General features: G+C 39.6%; 1 protein-coding gene and 1 long non-coding RNA gene across 5 annotated transcripts in view; one reads left to right on the top strand and one right to left on the bottom strand.

Annotated features, from left to right (window-relative positions):
• Window positions 1-1,196: 1,196 nt before the first annotated feature.
• EPYC (epiphycan) lies at window positions 1,197-25,765 on the bottom strand. Of its 4 annotated transcripts, none has more exons than XM_083699469.1 (7): window positions 25,747-25,765; window positions 18,725-18,903; window positions 8,105-8,258; window positions 5,632-5,790; window positions 5,173-5,375; window positions 4,273-4,368; window positions 1,197-2,019 (listed from the first exon to the last, which is right to left on the bottom strand). In XM_083699469.1, the coding sequence occupies exons 2-7, from the start codon at window positions 18,890-18,892 to the stop codon at window positions 1,849-1,851; spliced, it is 951 nt and encodes a 316-aa protein (XP_083555595.1). In that variant the 5' UTR covers window positions 18,893-18,903; window positions 25,747-25,765; the 3' UTR covers window positions 1,197-1,848. The 4 variants fall into 4 exon arrangements, with proteins under 4 accessions (XP_083555595.1, XP_083555593.1, XP_083555594.1 ...); XM_083699467.1 differs by lacking the exon at window positions 25,747-25,765 and adding an exon at window positions 23,314-24,832; XM_083699468.1 differs by lacking the exon at window positions 25,747-25,765 and adding an exon at window positions 23,955-24,392.
• LOC310825665 overlaps window positions 25,185-26,922 on the top strand; it is a 217,145-nt gene continuing 215,407 nt past the window's right edge. Inside the window, exons 1-2 of the long non-coding RNA XR_014555412.1 lie at window positions 25,185-25,288; window positions 26,003-26,104. This is a non-coding gene — a long non-coding RNA (uncharacterized lncRNA). The remainder of the gene's footprint in view (window positions 25,289-26,002; window positions 26,105-26,922) is intronic.

Here is a 26,922-nt window from a genome sequence, read left to right as displayed (position 1 = left end):
TTTTTAAAGTATTTTAATTAAAGTTTTTCTTGGTTTACAAAAGTATGTGCAATCTCTCTTTCTCTCTCTCTCCCCCCCCCGTAACATTTTTTTACAGATCAGTTTTATTTGTTGAGACATTAGGAAGAAAAGGGGGAAAGAGGTGGGGGGGGTGGTTGGGGTTGGGTGATGATGTTTCTATTTTACTTAATGTATGTGGGGTTTTGTGTCAGCGTTGCTTGTGCAGGTTCTCTGCTGTTCACTTGTGTTCCTTTGGTGGTGAGAGAGGTTGGGGTTGGTTGTTTGTTTGTGATTGGCTGTGGTGGTCTTTGTTTTCATGTGTGAGTGGGGTGGGTAGGTGTTCTGGATCAGGTTAGCCATATTGATTTGTATGCTGTTGGTGGATTTTTGTCATTGTCTTGCTGGGCTGTGTATGTGATAAAGGGGAGCCATACCAGGGTGAAGGTGTCTTCTTCTATTTGTCTCCATGTCAGTTTCAGTTTATTGGTTAATTTTTCTAGTAAGGCTGTTTCCCATACTATTTGGTACCATTTGTCCATGCTTACTCCTGACAGGTCCTTCCAGTGTCTGGTTATGTTTCTGGCTGCTGAAAGTAGGTGGGTTATAGGTTCTTTGTGATTGTGATGTAAATGGGCAGGAACCTCACCAAAATGCTGGAGAGGGTGCACCTCCACAGGCACATACCTCCACATGTGGTGCGAGTGCCCCAAAATCCAACTATTCTGGACAACAGCCATACGAGAAATATGTAAAATAACTAAGCAAGTATTAGAAACCACCCCAGAATTGGCCCTACTAAACATCTTCCAAGACAATAAGGACAGTATCTTCTAAACTGTCATAGACACTTGAAGTAAGTATTAGGTAGTGTGATGATAGAGAGGAAAGCATATATGTAGAAGGTAAATACTGACCGAATGTTGGGGACAGAGTTTCTTAGGAAGGAGTGCTTCATATTTGAATGTTTTCTCCCCTTTGGTGTATTAAAATATATGAACAGAAACATTCTGTAAAGTTTCTACAATACACTTGGTATTGCTCTGCACTTATTTCCATAGTGTCAGGAACTATTGAAATATATCATTTCACAGAAGTCTTCTACTATTGCTTTGAGTTGGTTGGTGAGCTTAGAAGCGAGGAATTTTATTTCTTCACTATTATCTAGCACAAAATTACTGTGAAGACAATACACATACTTGGTGTACATTTTTTTACTTATACAGTATAAGGACGGTTTCCATGTTTCCTCTCTAGTACAAAGCAGTGTTCAACATTTTACAAGAGAGTATATTTATTTTTAATATTAATGTTTTAGTAAAATAACCTGATCTGGCACCTAGCTGCCCTCTATAGCAAGTAGGACGCTAGCCTATATGGAGCTTTGGTTTCATCCAGACAGGACTTTTGTTACATTTTTATGAAAAAAATTATGGAAAAGCTTTACATATAGAATATGATTAAAAACAAGGTAGCATGGGTCATTTTCTATTTATATACAATTCTTATAGCTTTACTATTACAATTTTAATGTGGATAAAATTATGAACCAAGTATCATTAATATTCAGTTTCTCTAATACTTATTCATTCCCTTCTCCTTTCATCATAGTTATCATGTCAGCTATTCTGCACTGATTACAATGCACTGGTTACAATATGGAAGCATAGTATACTTTAATAGAGAATGAATTAGTATTCAGCACTGTGCGTTACTGACTGCAACCGTTTACTTATTATTTTACACCAATACAACCATATCATACTGTCACAAGCTTTTGAAGCAGTTTGCTTTAGAAAGCATACTTGCAAAAGAAATTATGTTACATGACATTTTCGTTATGGCCTAAGCCTAAAAGAGGCTCCCAACAGGCAGACGGGGTAGACACATGTACGCATGAGGGGTTTTGCTCAGATTAATGGGATTGCCATCTAGCCTGATGTCTTCGAGAGATTTGCGGATGTAAGAATAATCCTTCATTTTGCAGAAAGTATCTTCATGCATCTCTTGTATATTGTTGTTCTAAAAAGAAAACAAAAGATTTATTAAAGCCAGCGTTTAAATTCCAATTTAAATGTCAGTTTGTCAACAATAACCTAATAATTAGTAGTAGCGTGCACTGGATTTGGATAGATCCTGGGGCCAAGCAGGGTTCCTCAGAGGAATTTTGGGGTTTTTAGAGGTGAAGTGGGATATCAAAGAGGCACAAGTCAAAGCCCTAGGACTTTGTGATGAAGGTCAGATGAGAAACTGAATCAATAATAAAAAGAGCAGGGAACTCTGAAGTAATAAGAACTCTGAATAATAAGAGCAGGGAGCTCTGAGTGTCTGGAGGGAGTTGACAGATGGATGGCGGCTGACTGGTTTAGGTTCAATCATGACAAGACAGAAGTACTGTTTTGAGGGGACAAGGGGCGGGCGGATGTGGGGGACTCCCTGGTCCTAAATGGGGTGGCTGTGTCCCTGAAAGACCAAGTGCAACCAGGACTCACAACTGTCCATGGAGGTGCAAGTCAATTTGGTGTTCAAGGCAGCTGTCTACCAGCCCCATCTGGTATGCAGGCTGAGACCCTACTTGCCCACAGACAGTCTCGCCAGAGTGGTGCAGGCCTTGGTTATCTCCTGCTTGGACTACTGCAATGCACTCTACATGAGGCTATATTTGAAGGTGACTTGGAAAATACAATTAATCCAGAATGTGGCAGCTAGACTGGTGACTGGGAATAGCAGCCAGGACCATATAACAGGGTCCTGGCTCCCAGTACATTTCAGAGCACAATTCAAAGTGTTGGCCCAGTATACCTGAAGGAGCATCCCCATCGCTCAGCCCGCACCCTGAGATCCTCCTCCGAGGGTCTTCTGCTAGTTCCGTTCCCTCACTCCGAGAAGCGAAGTTACAGGGAACCAGGCAGAGGGCCTTCTCAGTAGTGGTGCCGTCCCTGTGGAACGCCCTCCCTTCAGATGTCAAGGAGATAAAGAATTACATAAACTGAAGGCAGCCCTGTATCAGGCGGTTTCTAACGCTTGATTTTTTTAATATATTTTTTTAAGATATGCTGTAAGCTGCCCAGAGTGACTGGGGAAACCCAGCCACATGGGCAAGGTATAAATAATAAAATTATTATTTATTATTATTTTGTGGCACCTTAGATATCTAGACATCAAATGCTGCAGACAAATATCTGCTGCAACCAGATATTGGTTTTATCCAATGCTCCATGTATGTGCTTCCACTGGTGCAATAGGACCTCCATTTTCTCTCCACCTCTTGCATATACCGGAATCTGCTCTGGGGGGATGTCCTCCCCGCCTCCAAGCTGATTTTGTGGGAAGGTCGGAGGGTGACAGGATGGGGAAAGGAAGCTATACTGCACACACTGATGTCTGTTGCGTCAGGAAAGCTGAAGCGCTGGATGTGGCCCGATGTGTCTAACCTTACCAACTATGTTGGGAGGATGGGAAGAGGGAGAACATTAGTATTAGAGAGACCACAGAGGAGGAACTCTGTTGTGACTGACAGGTCTAGCTTGCTATCAGAGGACATGATTTTACCATTGTCCACAATCCCCGTGCTATGGGGGGTGGAGGGAAGCAGCTTTGCAAGACCATATGTAAGCTGTGCCTGTGAGTACCTTTTGTCTTGAGCGAACTGTGTTGAGTGATTAGCATCATGGACTGATGAAGCTTGCTGAAAAACCTGGATAACATCCGGAGAACAGGTCTCATCTATTTGGCTTCAATTGATCATTTGGCTTTGCGTTTCCAGCTAACCACTTGAAGAATGCCTTCTGGCAACCACTCCTACATTTATTGCATTGTGCTTCCAGTGAACGACTATTTGTTCCAGCTGTGTTATGACATATTTATTGCATACATAACCAGTACAGCTAGTACAGGCTTGGTTATGCACATTGCACGTTAGTTTGCCCATTGTCTAGTTGGTTTATGAGGGTATATATTTATTCCAGTAAAATTGTTCTTTATATTCATAAGCCAGTTCTGGTGTTGTTGGTTTGTTGTTCAATTATTGTTATAACACCTGATACTTTTTGTGTATACATATGTAATTTATGTCTCCAAATTTAAGAAAAGCTCAAAGATGCGGAGGGGGAGAGAGAGCACCTTTGTAACCAATGGGTCCAACTTCTAACAAAAGGAAATAATATTTAGTTATTCCTAGCACGAAAGCCCCTGAACCTATTTGTATGAAATTTGGCACACTTCTTATCCAGTCAACACTATATCCAAAAGAATTTATTGATTGTTTTAGCCCACCTGCAGATGAAGAGACTGGAGGCTTTCAGGGAGTGGAAGTGGGATATGATCCAAGTTGTTATCAGTGATGTAAAGATGGTGCAAGTCAAACATATCCTGAAGAAAACAAACTATTATTATTATTTTTAAAAGAAGTGATTTCTTTGTTTTCGTTCTGAGCCACACATGTGTACAGACACTTAAATTTAGCCAATCATTTTAAACATCTGTACCAAGATTGATTCTTTTTAGAGATCCAATGAATGTCAAAGCTCCAGTTGTGTGGAACAATCGGCTTAGTGGTTTTATTTGCTTGTTTTCAAGTTTGCAAAGCCTGGCTACTGCAGGACATAAGACTGAGCTTGACCTCACTGCAGTTCTCTCTTTATTACTGCACAATTTCCCCGTTGTTCTCAGAGCACGGAAGACAGAATCATACCGTGCTGCCATACAACTGCCACCTTACTCTGACAGTGACTTCATGCAAGGTATTTTTTCCATTTGAGTATTAAATTTGAGTACAAAAATATGGCTTCTGTATCAGTTTTGATGTATATGTGCATGGCACAGGTTGCTTAAAAATACATGCTAGTGGCAAATTTTGATTTAAAAAAATGTTTTGGTTGTTTTTACTGATAATGTTATTGTTTTATATTTGTAAACTGCTTGGAGCTTTTTCACAATCAAGCAGTGCACAATAAAATAAAATAAATAAGAGGAAAATAATATGTGCCTAATCCATGATCGTTTCTACATTGACGTTAGGAATTAAGCCTCCACCACCACGTTGTTTTGCACTGGAATATCTATCTCACATCACTTTATATGAGAGAACTCCCTCCTGCTCTTATAATGGCTATTTTTATTAGTCAAATTGAGGGATTTTTTTCAAATTAGTCAGCAGTTAAATACAGAACTCACTTTAAATGCTTCTTGTCTGATTCCTTTGCGACCAAGCCTGTTGTTACTAATATCAATGAATATCAAGGTTGGTGGTAATTCTGGAAGCTGCCTTATCTTGTTATCTCGAAGTATCAGTTCCTGAAGTTGTGGTAGTTTCCTGAAGGCATCTTCATCAATTTCAGATATAAAATTTGAAGTCAAGTCAATCCTTTTTAAGTTGCCTAGTCAGGGACACCAAAGCAGGGGAAATAATTACTGCCTTTCTGCCTGCTTTTAAAGACCAACACCAGGGGTGGGGGTGGGGAGGACAGACAATCACGATTCTTTGGATGCAAATAGTTCCAAGTTATAGTTCACAATATAATGTTATGTCCAGAAGATGTATGCTACTATGCACTTATCTTTCAGTATGAGAAAGTACTTTGCATAGCGTGCAATAAAATAAAGTGTATTAAACAATAGTAAAGTCATCCATACTTAGATTAGCAAAGTCATCCCTGTTGACCCTTTTGATTCTGTTATAGCGAGAGTAGAAATGTGTGGTTTCCTTCGGCAAGGGAGGAAGATCTTCGAGTTCACGATCATCACAGTAGACAGAGGTACTTAGGCACATACACAGAAGACAAGTTGGGAGGCCTAAAACATGAAAGAAGAAACCATTCACTTAGCTATACACTTGTAAAAATTCACACAGAGCCATACCATCCTACAGAGCCACACGGTCTAAGTATCTTGCTGAACCGGTTTATGGTTTTGTTTGAGATTTTGAAAAGCATTTGGCTCCTTTTATTCTAGTTGTTCTAGGCTTAGGCTCATGTGTAGGTATCTGAGTTCTCATGAATAACTTTCCTCTTAGTGTAGCAGAATAATCACCAGTCATGCACTTTTGATAAAAGTTCCACATTTACACAATTTGTGGAGTAATGCATAGTGATATTTTTCAGATATTGGGAAACATTATATTGAATATTTCATGCACTTTGTGTTACACCATTCACAACTAGGTGCACATGCAAAGATGTGTACAATATCAATGCTCCATTTTTTTGCCCTTAATATTTATTTTTAAAGTTACACTTTTGTAAATTTACAGTTAAATGAAACACACAAGAAGTTATTAAGTGGATTTATTATTGGAGGCAATGTGGCTGTTCAAAACCAACAGCTTTCAAAGACTCAGTGTAGTCAAATCAAGTGGATTCCCTTGTATATTAGTCTGGATATGAAAATTGCTGCTTGAATAATCCTAGTGATTCACTACATCTGTAATGTTTTATAGGAAAGACTCTTATGAATAATGGAGCATTTTGTCCCTACTAGATTTCTCAAGTCATAGTCAGGAAGATATCTTCATTTTATATTCTACCTCCAGGATCTGTGTCTTCCCTTTAAAACTTAATAAACCTGCATACATTTAGTTTGGTATCCAGCATGCTTTTTTGATATTTGAGGAAATTGGTCCCCCCCAATGAGACCTCAATTTCCTTAGAATTGTTTTTAATTAGCATCTTTCATGCAGAACAATGACATCAGGAAAGGCTTCAACCAACCCTTGAGGAAAAACTGCTTGAAAGCTGTAGATTATTAAATAAAACATCAAACTACTGCTGAATGAACATAAGAAAATGATCTAAAGCATTTAAACCAATTTATGAAAGCTTCATTAATAGGTGTGTGGATGTAATTGGGAAGAGCTCTGCATTTCCCTATTGCCTTCTGAAAAAGGAGGTGGGATTGAGAAACATCACAAATATTTATAGAAAATAGAACATAATGGTGCAAAATGACCCCATTTTATATGTCTAATGCTGTTAATGTGGGTGTTTAGAATAGACTGGGAAGCAATATTTAACATTACTGGTTAACGTTACTGGATTCTTTTTAGTGGGATTTGGAGTGTTTTCCAGAAGTAAGGAATTCAGGGCCTCCCACCTCCCATGTTGCTCAAGACCTAAAGCCCCATTTACTCCACTGCCCTTGCTTCTGCTCGTCTCTTTTCTCTTGCTGTTCCTGAGCAGTAACTGGTCGCCCCTGAACCTGTGGTCAAGGAGGTTATGTAGGCGGGGACCAATAAGATCATGTGAGTGGGACTAAGGAGGTTACATGGAAAGGGCCAAATTGTTCTGGGGCTGAAACCAGACTAGAATCTGTTTCTTACAGGTCTAAAAGGTAAAGGGACCCCTGACTGTTAGGTCCAGTCGTGGCCAACTCTGGGGTTGCGGCACTCATCTCGCTTTATTGGCCAAGGAAGCCGGCATACAGCTTCCGGGTCATGTGGCCAGCATGACTAAGCTGCTTCTGGCGAACTAGAGCAGCACATGGAAACACCGTTTACCTTCCTGCCGGAGTGGTATCTATTTATCTACTTGCACTTTTATGTGCTTTCGAACTGATAGATTGGCAGGAGCAGGGACAGAGCAACGGAGCTCACCCCGTCCCTGCAGCTATTTAGCCACCACACTCTCAACCACATTGCCCAGGGAGGAAGTACTAGTATAATTATACTAATTAACCTAAAATTTAGTGACATTACTTTAATTAACATACAACCAAGCTTTAAGGCTTCTTTGACTTATAGGAGGGATCAATGTTGTGTTCTGGGGTTTAGTTATTTCCTTTTCTTTAGCAACTGACATCTCACTGCTTGGCTCAACTCAGCTCAGCTTCTACCATAACTGGCAGAATAACACAAAATCAGCAATTTGCTTTTCAAAACTGGAAGAAAACAGATTAGATTGCCCAATTTATCTGTCACTCTTGAACTCACACTCACTAGACAATTTAAGAAGTCTAGATGGTAAGGAGACAAGTCTGCATACTGCAAACCTGTATAGAAAACTGCATTACATATTCCCTGATGAAAAGGCTCCTTAACTTGTGTGGAATTATAGGCCCAAATCTAGACAAAGCAGAAAGCCAAAATCATGTCCCTCAACTCTCTCTTACAAACCTTCATGTGTATGGGGACCAAGAACTCCTGGTCCATGAGGTGAAGAGCCATCAATAAGCTTAGGTGTGGATGCTTCTTCTTCGGGTTCTTCTGGCAGTGGAGAAGGTAAATAAATCTCTCGAGTTACAGATGGTACTACTGTTCCAATCTCTACCTAGGAGACACACACATATTAAAGCAGTAATGTGGTATCGGTATGCAATGTCGATTTTTATTATAATTTGCTGTATATTCAAGTTACCTGGACTTATATTAAAGGCCTGGGAGTTTCTGGTGAGGTTGGAGCAAGAATGTGTCAGTAAGAAAGCATTACGCACTAAATGCAGGCAGAATGTCTGATGGGAAGACTTTTTCTGCTAGCTCAGAGGAAATGTGAAATATCCATATTGTTATGTAGTGAAGTTCCCCCTGGGCCAGCAGGGGGATACTGTAGATAGTTTTCACTCACGTCTGTAGATAGTTTTCACTCAGGTCCACGTCAGTTATTTTAGGCGGGAAACTCTGGGTTGTTGTTGCTACAATGTTGACAGCCGGCTGCCTATAAAAGCAGGCCGGCTGAGCTGTTTGCTGTTCAGTTTGCTGTTCCAGCTTACAAAATAAAGAGCTGCTTATGGAGACATCGCTGTGTCGTCTGCCATGTCTACTCACTATTCTACACATATCACATACAAATTAGTACTTTTTACAGCAGGATCTATCATTCACCATCTTGCTGCTGTAACCAACCACTCTAGGTTCACATACTTAAAAACCAATGTATCTTTGCAACCCAAATTGGCAGATAACCTGCAATTTTCATGAAACTTGACACCTTAAGATATTGGGCAGAGGCCACCCTACAAGATTAAATGTGTGGTTTCTGGCAAAAGCATCCCAGTTTGTATACCTACATTTTTGGGAGACTTAGAATAGCTCTTTGGTTTACATAGTAAGTATCCAACACAGATTGGAAATAGTAGTTTCAGAATCCTATTTTACCAGTAGATGGCACATACTCCCTGGAACACAACAATATCAGCCTATTTTCTGTTCCATAACTCTACAAATTTATAAAATCGTACATTAACCCACTCTTCTTTAAAATTCACTTTAATTTTTCTTTTCAGTGAAGCTTTCTTTCTCATACATGCTAGATTGTTTTCTCTGGAGAAAGCTGGCAACAGATTCTATAAATTAGTAACATATTGCAAAAAATAAAATAAAATCCAAATGGTTGTTGTTGGTGGGCTGTTTTTTTTAATGGAATTGTAAAACTTTCTGTATTCTCAATATACTGAAATAAATTGAGTGAAGGACTGAGTTAATAAATCATTTGCTGGGTTGTTGTTTTTTAATCCCCCCCAACTGTCTGAATGAACATTTTCCATGTCTGTTTATGGGGGCAACCATTGTTCAGTATTTCAGCAAAGAACCAAAACAGTGCTTGCAAAGCTGCAAATACAAAGAACTTGGTTAAGAACCTAGACCGCGGGGAAAAGGGGGAAAATAAGGATGATATGTTTCTGGATAATATGTTTTGTTTTAATTTTGAATAAAAAAGTATTTTTTTAAAAAAAAGAACCTAGACCGCCTCTCCCCATATGAACCAACCCTGACCCTGTAATCATCATCTGAGGTCCTTCTTCGTGTGCTTCCTCCATGAGAGGGCCTGAAGATGGCACCACACAAATAGATCTTTTCTGTGGTGGCTCCACATTACTGGAATGTTCTGCCCAGTGAAGCTTGCCTGGCCCCTTTATTACATAACTTTAGGTGTTGGGAGAAAACATTTCTCTGTTACCAGGCCTTTGGCTGATCAACATTACATGGCCCTTTAAATATGTTTGTGGGAGGCTGCTTATTGGTTTGTTTTTTATTGTTTCGTTATGTATTCTGTGTTCCAATATTATATTTTTATGTTGTGAACTGCCATGTGGTCTTTGGATGAATTGCTAAAAAATATTTTAGGGGTCTGCGTAAGTTCTGTGTGCATGCTGAGTAAGGTGAATTGGGGTTGTTCCAGTCATGATTCCATGTTCCTGACCAGATCACATTATTAACATGGAAGATCAGGGACCTACTAAGCTTCCAAGTTTTTCCTGAGGTCTATTTCTTTCAAGAAGTAAAACACATAAACTTTCCTCCTCTCCTCTCCTTTCTAAGAATCAAAACTAAGCTGACAGAGCTTGAGAGGTGAGGAGGGGTGTCTGTGTCTTTGTGTATCTCGTGTATGTTTGTGTATCTCATGTTTTGACTGATAGAAAATAATTCACTGTGATTAAAAATCAAACCTAAGGTCACTCAAGTTGCAGTGATTAGGGAAGGGATGTTGAGATAAAAGAGAGAACACACCATGCAACAGAAGCTACAATTCCACATTGCAAGTACCCAATAGCATCCATATAAAATGGTACACCTTCAAGGAACCTTGAACAGGGAGCAAAGAGGCCAAAGTCACCCCACCTCCCCCTTCAATAGATAACCTGGAATTCCTCTTCTTTGCAGAGGACAGGAACCGCCACCATCAATGCCTTCTTTTGTGACTATGAAGCTAAGAAAGTGTTTTCGGGATATCAGTATCTTGATGAGATGAGATATAAGTTCTTGTCCCTCTAGGCAGGGTGACAAGGATAAAGACTGTTATCATATGCGTGTCTCTAAAACACATTGTTCCCATCTGTCATTTTGAAAAGGAGACAGCTTAGACAAGAATGGACTTTGGGACAAATCAAAAGAAGACCAAAAGAACACAGGAAATCAAGGCAGATGTTTTCTTCATGGAGGAAGTCTAGAGGGAGGAACACATTCCAGACGTCTTGACCCAGCAGGAGCATTATGCAAAAGTGCTAACATATGCCATGTAAAAATATGGCAGCTTATCCACTTGAAGCAGCAGACATGATGAGCAATTTACTTTTGATCAAGGCCATATCAGAGAATATCATCTTTTCTAAAATGATTCTTTAATAGTAATTGCAGCATGTTTAGAAAATACAATAGAGACTGACGAGCTTAAAGAAGTGTTTTTACATTTAGGAAGCTATATCTCTTACAGTGTAACAGTATGCATGTTAATGCTGTGCTTTTATTATGTTGGAAGCTGCCCATGGTGACTGGGGCAACTTGGTCAGACTGACAGGTTATAAGCAATAATTTATTTATTTATTTATTTATTTATTTATTTATTTATTTATTATGATAAATCTCACTGTTTTCAGCTTCCCAGGTAGGTACACACAGAACTGAAGCTTCAATTTGTGGTTACTAATTTTATCAGTATGGCTATTTAAAGATCTACATTTAGATAAAAGCTTTTGTAGCTCCTATGATCTTTTCTCTTTATGAAATATCACTTTATGGCAGCAACAACTCGGGGGACTTGGCTTGGTCTGGAAGAGAGATGAATGACAAGGATTCCACTAGTATTCTGAAAAAATGTTAACATTAGAAGGTAATGCTGGTATAAGGAATGCCAACTTAAATGTGTGCACGCGCACCAACACACTTTCATTTCTCACCTTACTGTATTCTGCTTTCTTTCTGCCTGTTCCTCTCACTTCTTTCCACAATGGCCCCAGCCAGCATGGCCAGTGGTCTGGAAGGCATAGGTTCCCCACCCCTCCTACTCTAGGTACAGTGGTAGCTCAGGTTACAGACGCTCCAGGTTACAGACTCCACTAACCCAGAAATAGTGCTTCAGGTTAAGAACTTTGCTTCAGGATGAGAGCAGAAATCGTGCTCCGGTGGCATGGCAGCAGCAGGAGGACCCATTAGCTAAAGTAGTGCTTCAGGTTAAGAACAGTTTCAGGTTAAGTACGGACCTCCGGAACAAATTAAGTACTTAATCCGAGGTACCACTGTATTTCTTTTCATAACTAAAGAAATCAAAATTTGCTAGGTGTACAGCCATGTGCATTGGTGTAATGGTGCAAATTCACACAAAAATCTGAAAGCAAACAAGTAAAGTCCTGATCTGAAAGGCAGGAGGCAATACAATCTCTCAACAGACAGATTCAGCTGAAGAAACCAGAAAATGGAACATAAGGGATAATGACTCATGGATGTAGTTTCATGAATCCTTCATATATTCACCCTCTGTGTGGCTGTGCCTTGGGCAAGAACTTGCATTTACTCCATCTAGAATGAACTGGGATGCTCACATTTCTGACATGACTCTTCCAAAGTTAAACACTGCAGAAGGCATTCCAAAAAACGAGAATCAAAGATGTGTTTCCTGACTGCTAAATCTTAAGCTTCACAAGACTGTCAATAAAGTGATAGTTCTGGCTTTGTCTTTTGGGCATCAATCCAATGACAGGTGATTTAAAGCACTGATCAATATGCTACTATGCCATTTCACACAATGAGAACATGTGACCTGGAGGTTACAAGGGAAATCTGCTTCTCATTAGTTTTATCCTAAGCCATGCACCATTCTGTCTTTTACATATTTGACAGCTCAAACAAGAGCTTAACAAGACAAAGATGTTGCTAGGTTCAATAATGCAGAAAATAGTTTTTTATCTTCCAAATGTTTGTTTTTGGCAACACTTGAAAAATCAGAAATGTGAGATTGTGATGGGGCAGAAGAATAGTCCGTGTGATGTATTACTTTCCCCCTCTTTGTTTATTTCCTCTGCTGTTCTAAGAAAGCATTTTCTCCCTCCAAATAAATATACAGTGGAAATTATATGTCATATATGAAGGGAGTAAAAAGTAAAAAGAGGTTTGCTTCACAGAAGCAATTTTCATATATCAGTAGTATATAATTTAATAAAATTAATAATACAGTCTCCCATTAAAAGGTCTCATGAACAGCATGACATCAAGACACTTAGTTCATGTGAACAGAAACAGTAGGAACAAGCAATGTATCTGAACTGTATCTTTGAAAGAAATAAAATATCCCCATAAAGACTTTTCTACTGAAATCAATGGGACTTAAACGCTTCCTTGTAAGTTTGACCTCCTTATGATCTTACGGATTCTCAATTAAAACGGAAGTAACTGAAATGCCTTTAGGGATCTTTTAAAACTTTTGATTGGGTGCCGTTTATGCTTGTCAAGAAGGCAACATTGCTACTCTTACCTAGAATGTCTAAGTGGCGCCCTGCCTCTTATTTCCCCATTCATGTATATGGCCGTGTCTCTCTTCCGTCTCTGTTGGTATTTAAATATAGTTTCTCAGCCTAACCTAGGAAGTGACTTACGTATCTGTACAAGGAGCTGGCTCCTCCTACCACAATCATGTTTATTTGTCCTCCTTTCTCAGTCACTCCATTCTAGTCCTCCTTTCCATCCAGTTGTCATGTTTTTCTCTCACTGAACCCAATTCAATGTAATTGGGCTATTATGGAACTCTTTGGGGAGTCTCTGCCCCTTTAGGATATTTTCCTCTAAAAATTTCTCATACCTTCAGTTTACCCTGAGTCTAGCAATACCTCTCTTTTGTCCACAAGTAGTGTGGTTTTGGCTACATAAGCATGAGTATGGGGATTCTCAGATATGCAGTAGTACATGTTTCTTCAAAGTCAAATTACATACTGTGAATGGTATAACGGGGGAAAATAAAGTATTAAATACATTCTAAAAACCTATTAATGTCCATCTTATGCACTTTCCATTCAGTTTTCCTAAGCTAAGCATATATTCTACAGTTTCTTCCAAAGCAGTCTGCTACTGTGTTTTCTGTGGTAAACAGGAATGAAATTTTAAAATGGTTTCCTGAGTGGTTTCTATTAAGTGCCCATTGGCTTACCCTGGCAAAATCCCCAAGCCACCTAAAGTCCTGAAACCCTCAGAAAATTCTGTGTTAATGTAATACCTGTGGAAAATGAAAATTATTCAGGGAAAACACACACCCTTGTTTATATTACCTACACTATACAGTATATGTGAACTTAACTGCATATTGGCCTCCATAGCTGATGGATATGAATGCTAATTTTTCTCCCTTCGGCAATCATTATTTAACCATTACCTTTAGCAACAGAAGCCCAAGTAGTTATTTGGATCTGCATCTTCCAAAAAAAGCAAAGTAAACTAGTTCCCAATGGTTTTGTATCAAAACCAGCTGATCAAAAGATCTTCACTTAGTCCCAACCCAAGTGGCTCACGATGACATTATTTTCTCTTTCAACTCAAACTCTGTTTGTAAAACAGGTGAGGCAATCAACTATAATCTTTGAGCTCAGAAAACTGCTGCTAGAAGTAAGGTAAAGGTAAAGGTAAAGGTACCCCTACCCGTATGGGCCAGTCTTGACAGACTCTGGGGTTGTGCGCCCATCTCACTTAAGAGGCCAGGGGCCAGCGCTGTCCGAAGACACTTCCGAGTCACGTGGCCAGCGTGACAAAGCTGCATCTGGCGAGCCAGAGCTGCACAGGGAAACGCCATTTACCTTCCCGCTGGTAAGCGGTCCCTATTTATCTACTTGCACCCGGAGGTGCTTTCGAACTGCTAGGTTGGCAGGCGCTGGGACCGAGCAGCGGGAGCGCACCCCGCCGCAGGGATTCGAACCGCCGACCTTTCGATCGACAAGTCCTAGGTGCTGAGGCTTTAACCCACAGCGCCACCTGCTAGAAGTACTGTACTGTAAACAAAGCTCCTTTGCTACATCTGAGTAAGACCTGACCTAATCCCCCCGAAGAATTTAAGGTCTTTGATCCTTCTCCTCTTATCCTGCTCTTATCTCCTCTCAACCCCAACAGAAGGAGGTGTAAGAGCCTATTTTTGAACAAGACAGAAGTAGCAGCAGGAGGAGCATAATCCTCCCATGAGGATCCACTGATTTCTGCACACCTATCTTCCTGAAAATGAGCTGCATCCTAATCTCCTTCTTCTGATAAAAACCTTCAGCAGTCGTTCAACCATGGAAAGTAAATGAACTTTTGCACTGTTGACAGATGTGTACAAATACATGATATTACCAATTTGGCATTTTCTAATGCATTATTTAAAAACCAACCCACAATTCTAAGCATCCTTTTTGACGTGATTGTCCACATAGTGTAACATGATGTGGGAAGCTATAGTCAATTGCTTCCCAGCCTGTATACATGCATGTAGGATCACCATGTAGTATTTTTGTCAAGGCTGATAGGAGTTGTGTATGCTGATTCTCTTTCATTTCCCCCCAGCTACAATCAATCTCTTATACCATCACAGCTGAAAACATTTTTCTCTCATTATGTCAGCTTTTTAGCTTTACCCCCTTCTGCTATTATTTAGTCTTGAAAATTTTCAAGGAAGAGAAAATCATCATGTTTAAGTATGCCTTTTAATCAGAATGATTACACAGGAATTTTCATTCTTTTTAAATAATTTAAACATGTACCATCTAAGAGACTTTGACATCCCCCCTCCCCTGCGCTGGTCCATTGCCCTAGTTCAAATTTAATTTCAAGGATTCTAAAGGAGGGGTAGTCATTCCCTTACTTTTGCTGCTTAGCAATTTTCTCTTGGATGCTTCTTTTGATATCCTTGCTTTTTAATTTTATCACATTATGCTAAGGATTACTTCTATGAAAGTAATGGAAAATGCCACCTGAGTCTATGTTAAATGTCCTATTTTACTGGCACTTAAACTTTAGTAGGAAAGACTGACTTCATCCAATCACATGTGCTTGACCCTTGCATATCTTGCCGTATTATATCAAATGTCTATCTGGATCCAGTAGGCTATGAATTCCTCATTGCAAGAAGAAACAGTCCCAGGCACTTTAAAAGAGATGTTAATTAGATTGTCTTGAAAAACAAACAACTAGCCTAGACCTATTAACAAGTCCAAGATGGTCACAAATATCCCCTTCCTAAGTATGGTATTTTACTGGGCGATTGCTAAGTAGTTCTAGATCTCATGGATAACGCTGATTTTCTATTTGAGTTGGGTTTTCTCTAATTGAGTTGGGTTTCAGGCCTAGTTTTGGAATGGAAAATGTCTTTGTTGCCCTGTGGGATGATTTTGCCAAGAAGGGCGCAAGGAATAGTAAAAAGGAAAAGGTGAAGCCTTTTAAATTTTATTTTATCACACCTTTATAATAGGCATATTTGTTTGGCACTTTTAAATAACTGCACCAAGTTCTTCGCCCTGGCTGGTTTTAAGGTGGTTTGCATTTATGCTGCTCTGTTTATGCTGGCTTTTAGATAGTTTCTCTACTGCTGGTTTTATTGTTTTAAACTTTGGATTGTATAATAAAAATGCATTATACATCTTATACATAAGATGCTGCAAACAACTTAGTTATATGGGTAGTATATAAATGTGATAAATAAATACTATCATAAGAGTACAGGCACATGAGTTGAGTAGAGTACATGTGTCACAATAATACATGTGTCAATAAGTGCAATTTGCATCTTATTAAATGTGGACTGCAAATAGAAACACCCCTTTCCCCACCTGTGTGAAGGAGGATGTCTTACATTGCTCTGTTATGTCTTATATGACTTGTCTTGTTTTCAGACTTACACTCCTGCCTAGAACTACAATTCCCTCTTCTGCTATTCTAGGGTTGGTTCAAGCATTTGAAAGGGAATTCCCATACATCTCCATTTTCAGGCAGGTAGCTCAGCTTACTTATTCAGCTCTGGAGTGCAATTATGGTAGTCCTCATGATTCAAGGTTTGAATCAGAGCTAATAAAAATGTTTCCACTTTAAGATTTTTATAGACATGGGAATCTTTCAACAGCTACAGGCAAACATGGACACATTTCTCAAAAGAGACTGATACGCTAACCCCAAAGAAAAATATACCGGTAAATACTATATTTCAGAAGCTTGAGGAACATTTTGAGGCTCAGCTCAAAAATGAAAATAAGTACAGATTACTCCTCAAATTGCACTCCCTTTCTAGTCTCTTTCTCCTGCTGGACCTAACCATCCCTTCCTTGTTCTTATGTTTATTTTCTTTTAACATTTCCTTTTTCCTGTTGTCTCTGCTTGGCAGCAGACACATAAATTATCTACTTGAATGGCATCTTTCTTTCCTCAATTCTCTCCTGAACAATAAGCCCCCTTAGGATGAAATATTTTAAAAGGAGCCAAGTTCCTAGAACTTGGAAGCTAAAGAAGAAACGAAAGCCAATATACCACCTCATCTGCAGATTGGTAAACTTCCAGAACTTTCCACTCCAGTATTCTTCTTAACTATGGCAATAGGACAATTAAAGTGAACCCAGACTTCTGTTTAGATCTTCCACCTTCCTACCTGGAAGGATCACAGTGATACAAGAGACAGCAATGTACAAAGGGAGATGTCAGGAGTCAAATTCATCATCCTACAGTTCAAAATCTGCACAAGCTGTCCACTTTCCTTAGCACCTGGAGGATGGCAACAACATATCCTATCTAAGAAGATACATAACTCAGAGCATTTACATAAAATTCCAGGCATGCATTCTTAAAAGTTTTATACCATTTGTATGAATTTGTAAAAAGAATTCCAGTGTGGGAAGAAGACCTCCCACTGACACCATGGCAAAAATCCTAGACTTCTATCTTGGCTATAAATCACAAAAAGAAATACACTTTCCTCACAATGTGAAGAAAACACTGGTTTTACTTTCCTATATTTCCTTGTGTAATGTAGCCAGACTAAGATGCCCAACATAATATAATATTTATTGCCCTAAACTGTCAGAAATTGTTTCTCTTTAGCATTCTTCTAACAGTCAGATTCCAGTTGCTTAACTTCACACACAGAGACTATTCTGAAAGCAAATGTAAAACAAAATTCTCACATGAATATCAAAACATTTTCAACTACCTCTAAAAATTTGTCTATTTTTTCCTCCCAGACCTGGTCACTATTGACATTTCAGACAGAATCATAAGCCAATAGGTACAAGGTCAACCAAGCCAGTTGCTATGGCAATGGCCCAGTGCTGTCTATATAAGTGATTAAGGCATCTCAGTTCAGCGTTGCCGGGATCTTGGGCCTATGTGTCAGAGTCAGTCTGTGAGTCTGTCTATGAGCTGGAGTCTGTGTTATGCCTTGAAACTGGAGCAACAGAAATACTTTGAACTTGTATATATCTATCTGTAGCTGCAAAGCCTACAAGCTGTATGTATATATGAACATCTGGAACTGTATTACTGAAGCTTTATCTTCTGCAGCAGTAAACTGTTTTGGACCTTAAGGCGCCTCTGCATGGGGACTAGAACTGGGGAAAACTTCCGCTACATGGGTATCTCACCTCAGATTCCCAATATTAATGTAATATCAGCTCCTGGCTATACCCCACGTGATCCACAAGAACATGAGATGGGCTCAAGCACCAGCTGTTTTAGTGTGTTATCAAAATACATGATGGTATATCAACAGATTAGGTGATGCCAACAGACCATGGTACAAGCAGGTGAGATAATGGATGTTTGCTTTATTCTATTTTAGCATGCCATCACTCAGTGATTCCCTAATGAGATCCTCCAATATGTACCTATTTCCTGCAGAAACACACAAATTGCTGACTGTGATCTGAATTGTAAACTGAGTCCATTAAACAGAAAATACAAGTACCTGTCAATGTAACTCATTTCTTCTCCCCAACCCACCTAATATAAAAATGGGTTTGTTATCACTATTAACAATTGTACAATATAATACATAAGAGCAAAATAAACCCCACAATTTAGAATTACCTGTGCCTGATCAACAGACAGATTTTCATCATAGTCATATAGGCTATCCAGATCTTCCAAACCAACATCATATGTTTCAGAGTCGTAAGTTACAGGACTCCTTGTAGGACCAGCCAAAACAGCATCAAAGAGAAAAAAATGCATGAAAATATTTGCAATGGCCTTCATTCTTCAGTCTCCTAAAGGAAGAGAGCATATACGCGATTATTAAAAATATAAATGCAAATATCATATGAAATCTAATACATAGGTTATTGAATACTATTAACTAGAAATGTGATGAGCTAAGGAGTTTTACAAATATTTTGATGTGTGTATACACAGTAATCGGTCACGTGAGCCATGATGGTAATCAGGAGAGTGTAACACTTCAGAGAGAAACATTTTCAAATGATACTTATTCTATGTAGACATTCTACTTCAGCATATATATAATTGGAATTGTTTGTCAAGTAAACAATATACATATTTGTGCAACTGGATGTATAAGGGCAACATTCCCAATTATACACTACTCTAAAAGTGATAAACTTTGGCTCCATGGTTAAGAAGTCCTGATGGGATTCATATTGCCTCCTTTGCGGTCAGTGGACATCACAGGTGCATAGCTGTGCTCCATCGCTATGTTGGTTGAGACTCTTAATGGGGTGATTGTACAGAGCAGGTTGAATACATTAGGAAGAGTGATCACCTGGATCCAGAAATAAGAGGATACTCTAGGCCTGCTCTCCCCACTTCCCACTCAGCTTCTTTCAATACTTTGGATTGTATTTTAGTGTTGTGGTCTCCTGTAAGGGACTGCTACCCTATAGCATCAGGTGCTCCCCTGACAGCTAGGAGTCCAGCACATATACCTAAATAGATACAGTTTGCTTATGGGATAAAGCCAGACCCCCATATGGCTCAAATGGGACTACAGTTGTCAGGGGTTCAGGAGCAGAGGCACAGGGAAGAGGGGAGATGGAGAGCGAGAGGGAGGAATCCGAGGGGAGCGCAGGAGAGGAAAGTGGTCCGAGGGATTCCATGAGCCTCTCCAGCGAATCGGAAGATGCACAGAAGGGGGCGCCAGCGGCCAAGGGCAGGGGGTTCCCAAGGGGAACGCTCCAGGAGCAAGGGGGCAGCAGGGACTCCCAGAGCAGTAGTTGGAAATCAGGACCAGCTTCCCCACCAGAGCGGAGTGGGGGGGAAGAGTCCCAAGCATCGGGGCCAGTGCATTCCCCACCAGGGAGAGAAGACGAGACAGGGCTGACCACGCCTCCATCGGAGAGTCTGACAACGGGGGGAAGGTCAGATCCGGCCAGTGTCCCGGAAGGGGGAAGCAGTGACACAAGCAGTGTGACGGTTAGGAGAAAGGTCACTGGGTTGGCGCGAGAGGCAAGTTCAAATGTACAGGAGCGCGGGACAGCAGAGAATGAGGAATGGGAACCTGGTCCTAAAGCCCGCCGGAGGGAGGGGGAGGAGCTGAGCGACTCAGCGTCGGAAGAGTCCAGAAAGGGCAATGCCCCAGCGGGCAGGAGGACCCAGAGGAGGAGAGAACAGCGCAGAAGGTGGAGCAGGGCTAGGATCTTAAACTGGTGCGGAAGGGGAAGTGATTCAGATGGGACTTCGCCGATCTAGAGTTCAAGACGTAGTGCTGCACGCTGTGGCTTTGAAATGGAAATTGGACTTTAATGAAGACTTTTGTACATTACCACAGCCTAGCGTTGGTCCTCTGTGAGCTGGGATCTAGAGGCAGCTCTGACAACAGTAATCTGTTCATAAGTGTGGGCTCAGGCCACGGGATTCTGGGCTAGAAGTACGCTGCCTAAACTCTATGCTGCACAATAACTCATCTAGTATATCCTTCCTCGTTCTGCAATGAGTGACTCTAGGTTCATGCACATGTTGTTCCAATGGGCTGAATGCAGGTTCTGGTGGCAATGTGAATGCAGCCCATGAAACTGGATTTTGAACTCACAGAGCCTCTGCACTCTTAGCATGCTTTACAATTGTTTTATTGAAATCTAAAGTAGATCTGGAACATTGGTTTGAATTTTGTTTAAAATTATGGCCACTGCCCACCTAGTTAGTCACCCTTAAGCCAAACTGGAATCAATGTGCTTTGTTAGTTGCAACTAACTTGTGCCAAGCACAAATAGCTTTAGTTGGATAGGAGCCATGTGGTCTGAACATTAACAGTCTTCTCTTATCATTTTAAAGCAATGCACATCAAATTTTAAATAACCCCCCAATCCAATTTCCAATCTTCATTGTATCATTCACATACATTGAGGGATTTATATGGGAAAAGTGTGAATACACAGACACATGCACACACTGTATTTAAACTGAGAAAGCAGCACATGACTTTTTACACATTTAGAAGCTGTGCTTAAGGCACACAGTGTATGATATTAGAAATTCATAAGACAATTTGTCTTTTGAGGTTCCCTAGACTGAAACAAACTGATATTAAGCCTCTTGAAAGAAGGCCTTTGTGAAGCAGGTTTACACATGGAGGCATGAAATTCCAATGGGAATGGTGAATAGCACAAGGCACTCATTTTTCTCTTATACACTTTCCAGTTTTTTTAGCTACCTAGAAGACATAACCTACAGCCGGCAGACTCTCTTTGCCTATAGCCAAGGGTTAACTGTATTGCACTTTTCAGAACTGATTTATTTACACTGTTACAGGTTTGTCTAAAGAGTTGCTTTACAGATATGCTATTATGCTGATAACTTAGGAACCTCTAATACGTCAGTGAACTTATTTGCAATATACAAATAGTATAAGGACAGTCTAACTTGGTTATTTTTTCTGTTTATAATTCCAAGCAGTGTGATGATTTGTTCATATTGTAACTTGTACTGTTTTTACTACTGCTCATATTGTCTAGAACGTCTAATTTGCAAAGTACCGGTAGTTGATATTTTGTTGTTGACATTCTCACAAGGAGCTCTGAAGTAAGTCCCTGATTATCTAAATGTGCAAATGTATTGCTGAAACTGAGAGACTGTGTCTTGAACACATGACTGGAGAGTGATCTGAACTCATGTCTTCCAGATCCAAAACCATCACACTACCCACTGAACATACTGTTTTGTTCTACTGGAAGAATAAGAGTTTGGACCTGGCAAAAGAGGATATTATATCATATTACTATTTTATTGTTTTATTATATAAATTAGATTACATTTACAAATAAAAAATTATAATCTAGTATTTTGGAGCATATTTGGCTGTTGAAGACCACAGCTAAAGAAATAAAACCACACCAATCTCTCTCATATTACTATATATATGTCTCTGTATATGTGTTGTATATATATACACACACACCTGTAAATCTGCTTGGTCCACTAAAAACTGCTTGTGAAATATGTGTGCTTCTGTACGCCTTTTAGAGTATAAGCAAAATATTGGAACATACTGTAATTACACTGGCATCTACAAGAGCTGTCAAATATTTTGATGCCAATAATGTATTACTCTCTCACAGGAAGGTACTAAGAAATAGCCATATAAAAATAGCATAAGGTACATTTTTATAATTCTAATTATTCTCAAAATATTAAAATGCATTGCTTAAAAATAACTTCTGCTTTTTTATATATAAAAAAATCCAGTTTGCTAATCAATAAAGAAACAAACAGAAAACTTACCTTTGGCTCTTGCTTTCTCAAATGGCACAGAATTACTCTGAATGCAGAGCCTGTGGTATTTGACCCTAACCAATGGCAGCGGGGTGCCTGGTTTGTGGGAGGGTGGTACAGGAAGCTCTAATCCTGAGAAAATTCTTGGTGCTTAAACACCTTCATATCACAATTTCTGAAAGAAGTCTAAGTGCAAAAGCTAATGATGTAACTGGGTGCAATTTGTTTTTGCAGAAAGAGGATTTAAAACCCATTACTACACCAGCTAATACATCATTCAGCATTTCCAAGAATAAACAAAGTTCTGAACACTTGAGCCTGTGTTTTTTAAGCCTAGTAGTAAAAAAAGGAACAACTAAACACATTGCGTACCTTTTGTTATATACGTAGTTTATGTTAGTGTTAATACAATTATTTATTATTTTATTATGCCAAATGAACATTTAGTGTGCAAAGTGTGTTTCAGGAAATATTTACATCCATCCTCTTAACAAGAAACTTGAGAAATACGATAATATTTTCACTAGACATTTGAGCAACTGAAGCTAAGAGGAAATGACATGCTCAAGGCCATCCAAAGAGCTCAGGGCTCAGTCGTTTGACCCAATTATCCCCAAATTAAAACATTGCAATAACTTCAGTCTAACCACCAAGAAGGATTTTCCTCTTCGTTAATTATGATGATAAATGAAACCCAGTGCAGTGCATTCCACACAATGCGTATTTTAATCCCAAAAATCACAACTGGAAATCATTTGGTAGGGTTTCACACGTTAGCTCCTATTGTCTCTTTGCAAGATGCTTTTCACAGTGAAACATATGCCTGCCACACTCAGAAATTGCTCTGGATTGACCAACACTGGTGCATGAGAAGATGCCAAGCGGTGTTCATTTTGCAGCTCTTGGTAGCTAGCTGACATTCCCCAGAGTATTCAACAGAAATTTACACATACCTTTCTTCTTTAATCTTTAATCCAGCTAGTGTAGAATGCAGCTGCTAAACTGGTAAGGGTGGCATCTTATGGAGCCATCTGACATCAGGCTTGAAAGCACACAGTGACTGTCAGTGTGGGCCCAATTCAAGGTGTTAGTACTAACATATAAGACCCTACATGGCTTGGACCCAGTACCTAAAGGTGTCTTTCCCAGTATCATTCATCTTGGATCCTAGAATCAATCGGTGAGGGCTTGTTGGTACTGTTACCACATGGAGCTACCTGTTTAACAATGATCTGTGACAGGGCCTTGTCAGGGGTGGCCCCCCATTTGCAGACTGCCTTTCTGAGCGAGAAGTATCCCTCGTTTCTGATTTTCAAGGAGGGGGGAAATTATTTTAAAAATTCCAATGGACCCTGCCATTTGATGGCTGAAAGACACTATTCCTGGCAACCCTGAGACTGCTGATGGGAGTATATTTTTAACTTTTTTAAATAGAATGTTCATGAACTATTTTTAGTTTTCTTTTGCAATGTTTTCTTAGTGCTGGGTGTGCTGCTCTGGGCTCCTTCAGGAGGATGAGCATAATATAAAATAAATAACAGTGACAACTGTTGCCAGCTTTGTCAACTTCTGTACTGCACGTGGAACACAGCACCTGCAAGTCTAGTCATCTTTTGGCATCTTTTCCTACACGTCAGTCAGCAAAGTGCCTTAGTGAAGGCATGGAGAGGAATTGAAAATGTTTGTCCACAAAGTTTCTTCCTCAGTGATCCTGGGGGCACAGACTTCCTTCCGAGTAACAGTGACTTTGGTGACATGTTGGTGAAAGGGGCCCACACCATAATGCTGGCAGTCCTTCTGGGTGTAGTAACTTCAGCAACTGGGCTTTTCCACAGCCAGTTCTCCTCAGCAGGAACTGTGGCACTTTTGCAAAGACGGCCATTGCTCTCTCAAGGCACAGCCTTCTCAATATCACATCCACCCACACCCTGGGTATGAGATAGGTCTCCTACTTCCCCACTAATAGACTAAATAACTAACAAGCTCTCTCAGTTGCCCTGTGATGTTTAGATAAAGGGGGATATAGAAAATAAACAAATGGGGCCCCCTTCTTCCCCCACCCTCTTCAACCTAGATGGGGCTGTCATTTCTTAAATGGGTCACAGATTGTATTGGAGAAATACAATTTATTTAACCAAATAATAGCAAACAGAAGTGTTCAGGGTAAACAAAAGAAAATACACAAGTGCGCCCCATATAAAGACTATAGTAAGAGAAGGCCTTGTAGTATAGTTAAAAAAACAAACAAACAGTAATGAATTCTAGCTGAGGCCTAGTTAAGCCTGAACTCTGCAAGATATTTCTTCATCTCTGAGAGGCCTGCTTGCTAAGTAATTATTTTGAGATCTCCCTTTTCTCTCTCCAAAGTATACTGTTTGTCAGCATTGATGTGGCCTTTTCCTTGTGCGAATCCCAAACTAATTCCTCCCCACAACTCAGGCTGTAAAGCATCAAGGTATATTTCCTATGGCTTGATATAGGTTAACTGTAGATAAGACTTTCAGTACATAACAAAATCATTTTGCAGTTTGAACAAAGGGAGCTCGCGCTGAATATTTACTGGATGCTAGTGGGCATTTATGTCTTTTTTAAATCTTTCCCCCCTTGCAATCTCATCTCACTAACTCCCTCAGTCTTAGTTAGTTCTCTTTCCTCACACCCAACTCTAGCTCTAGCCCTGATAATTCTCCCCTCAGAGTGTATATAACTCCTCCTTTGCAGGGGTGCCATTTCAGGGTGGGGAGAAGAGGGCTTATCTTGCAAGGAAAGGAAACAGGTTACTCCAAACTAGTTTTCTTCAGGAAAGCAGAAAGACAATTGTAATAAATGGGCTTCAGGTTGATAAATGGCTTGAGTGCAGCACAATAAGCAGAATCACCTGGATTCTACCAGCTGAAGCAGTAACTGTGGTGACAAAGCTATAACCGGGTATTTTATTAATTGTATTTAAAGTTCTGAAACATTTATATACATGTGGTGTGGTGCAACTTCCCAAACATATCCTACATAAAAATATCCAGGAGATAGTGAGCTGCATGGACATTTAATTTCGCTACTCAAAGGAATGGCTGCCACATGTACACAAATCCTTCTGCAGTGGCTTCACTATTTCATATGTTAATCTTAATTCATCTAGAGTAAGGACTTGTTGACATTATTAATGTTGCTGTTGCTTGTTGCATTTTGCAGAGTATAATGGACAAAATAATCCCAACTAAAGCAATTAATTATTACATGCTTGATGCCAACAGATGACCATGTGGAAGCAATCATTAGGTGGTGCAATTTAAAGTTGTTTCCATGTGGCATCTACAATGAACCGGTTTATCTTCCTTCACAGATGTAAGAAATTAGATTAAAAGAGAGTGTTGGGCTGTGCTCATGACCTGGTTGCCAGAGGAACTAGGGAACACAGCCCAAAGAGATTGTCTTCACAGCTGCCATATATAAACAATCAAAGATTAATAACTGTTGGAATCTAAAGAGCTACAGTAGGTGAGGTTCAAAAGAATTAGTTACTTTTTATTTAGCAGCAACAGCATTAGTAACTACTCCACTGTCTTCAGTTTTTCTATTGGCATGTTCCGAAGTTACACTCAACCAACTTCCAAGTCCTAACATTGCCTTGTTTCCCTAAACCAGGCCTAGCTGAATGGATTTTTCTGGAAACTGGGTTCTGAAAAAGAAAGTGCAGTTTCACAAAAGATACCCAATACAGCAGATCTAAAAGGACATTGATTACAGGTAAGAATGTCTACTTCTTGTATTCAAACCTCTTCTTCATTGTAATAGTACTGATAGTGCACCATTGATATGCATGGCACTCACTGTACAGGTCCCTGTCCCACACAGTTTACAATTTAAATTTTAACAAAGGGAAAATAGAAAGGGGAAGAAAAGTGAGATAAACGTGCCGCTAACAGGGAAAGAATATATGCTAATGCATTTTTCACATCCTGTGACTTAGCTTATATATGGAATAAGTACTAAACAATCCCTTAGATACATATACTTTAGATATGCCACTTCACTATAATTATATGAAAACAGTGTCTTTTAAAAACTAATAATATGGTTGCTTTTAAAGTATTGTAGATGCTTTCTTGTGTTCAAATGCTTCACTTTGGATGATTTGGAATGAGAAAATCTGTTGCTGTGCTCCATTTTGTTTTGCTTTTACAAGTATGTTTCAGATTATTGAACTGCAGCATGTGTGTGTGTGTGTGTGTGTGTGTGTGTGTGTGTGTGTATCTATCTATGAATGTGTATATTTTTGTAGCTTCAAGAAAACCAACATTGGGAATAATTGCCTAAATTTAAACGAGTCTATCATGACTTGAAATAAACAGTTTTAGTAGACCAGATCAAATTCTGCATTTGTTATGTACTGCAATATTTGGGGAAAATAGTGATGGTAATTTATGTTGTCCTCTCCCCTCCCCCCACAAAAAATATATTAGAGGGCTTGGGATATGAATCTGATTCCAGGCTCTGGAATCTGATGGAATCTGATTTGGAATCTGATTCCAAAGACCTAATGTCACTCTGTTTTCCCAAAATCT

Source organism: Podarcis gaigeae, assembly GCF_964106915.1.
Source record: "Podarcis gaigeae genome assembly, chromosome: 10".
Taxonomy (NCBI): domain Eukaryota; kingdom Metazoa; phylum Chordata; class Lepidosauria; order Squamata; family Lacertidae; genus Podarcis; species Podarcis gaigeae.
Note: the sequence above shows the minus strand (reverse complement) of the source record. Positions and strands in the feature narration are given on the sequence as shown.

What these genes read in the sequence shown, in the direction of transcription:
- EPYC (XM_083699469.1), bottom strand. Translation starts at nt 18,892, where the DNA reads ATGAAGGCCATTGCAAATATTTTCATGCATTTTTTTCTCTTTGATGCT. An exon ending in GGATGACTTTGCTAATCTAA is followed by an intron (nt 5,376 to 5,631) that starts GTATGGATGACT and finishes GTCCCTGACTAG; the next exon opens with GCAACTTAAAAAGGATTGAC. An exon ending in TCCAGTCTCTTCATCTGCAG is followed by an intron (nt 2,020 to 4,272) that starts GTGGGCTAAAAC and finishes TTTTCTTTTTAG; the next exon opens with AACAACAATATACAAGAGAT.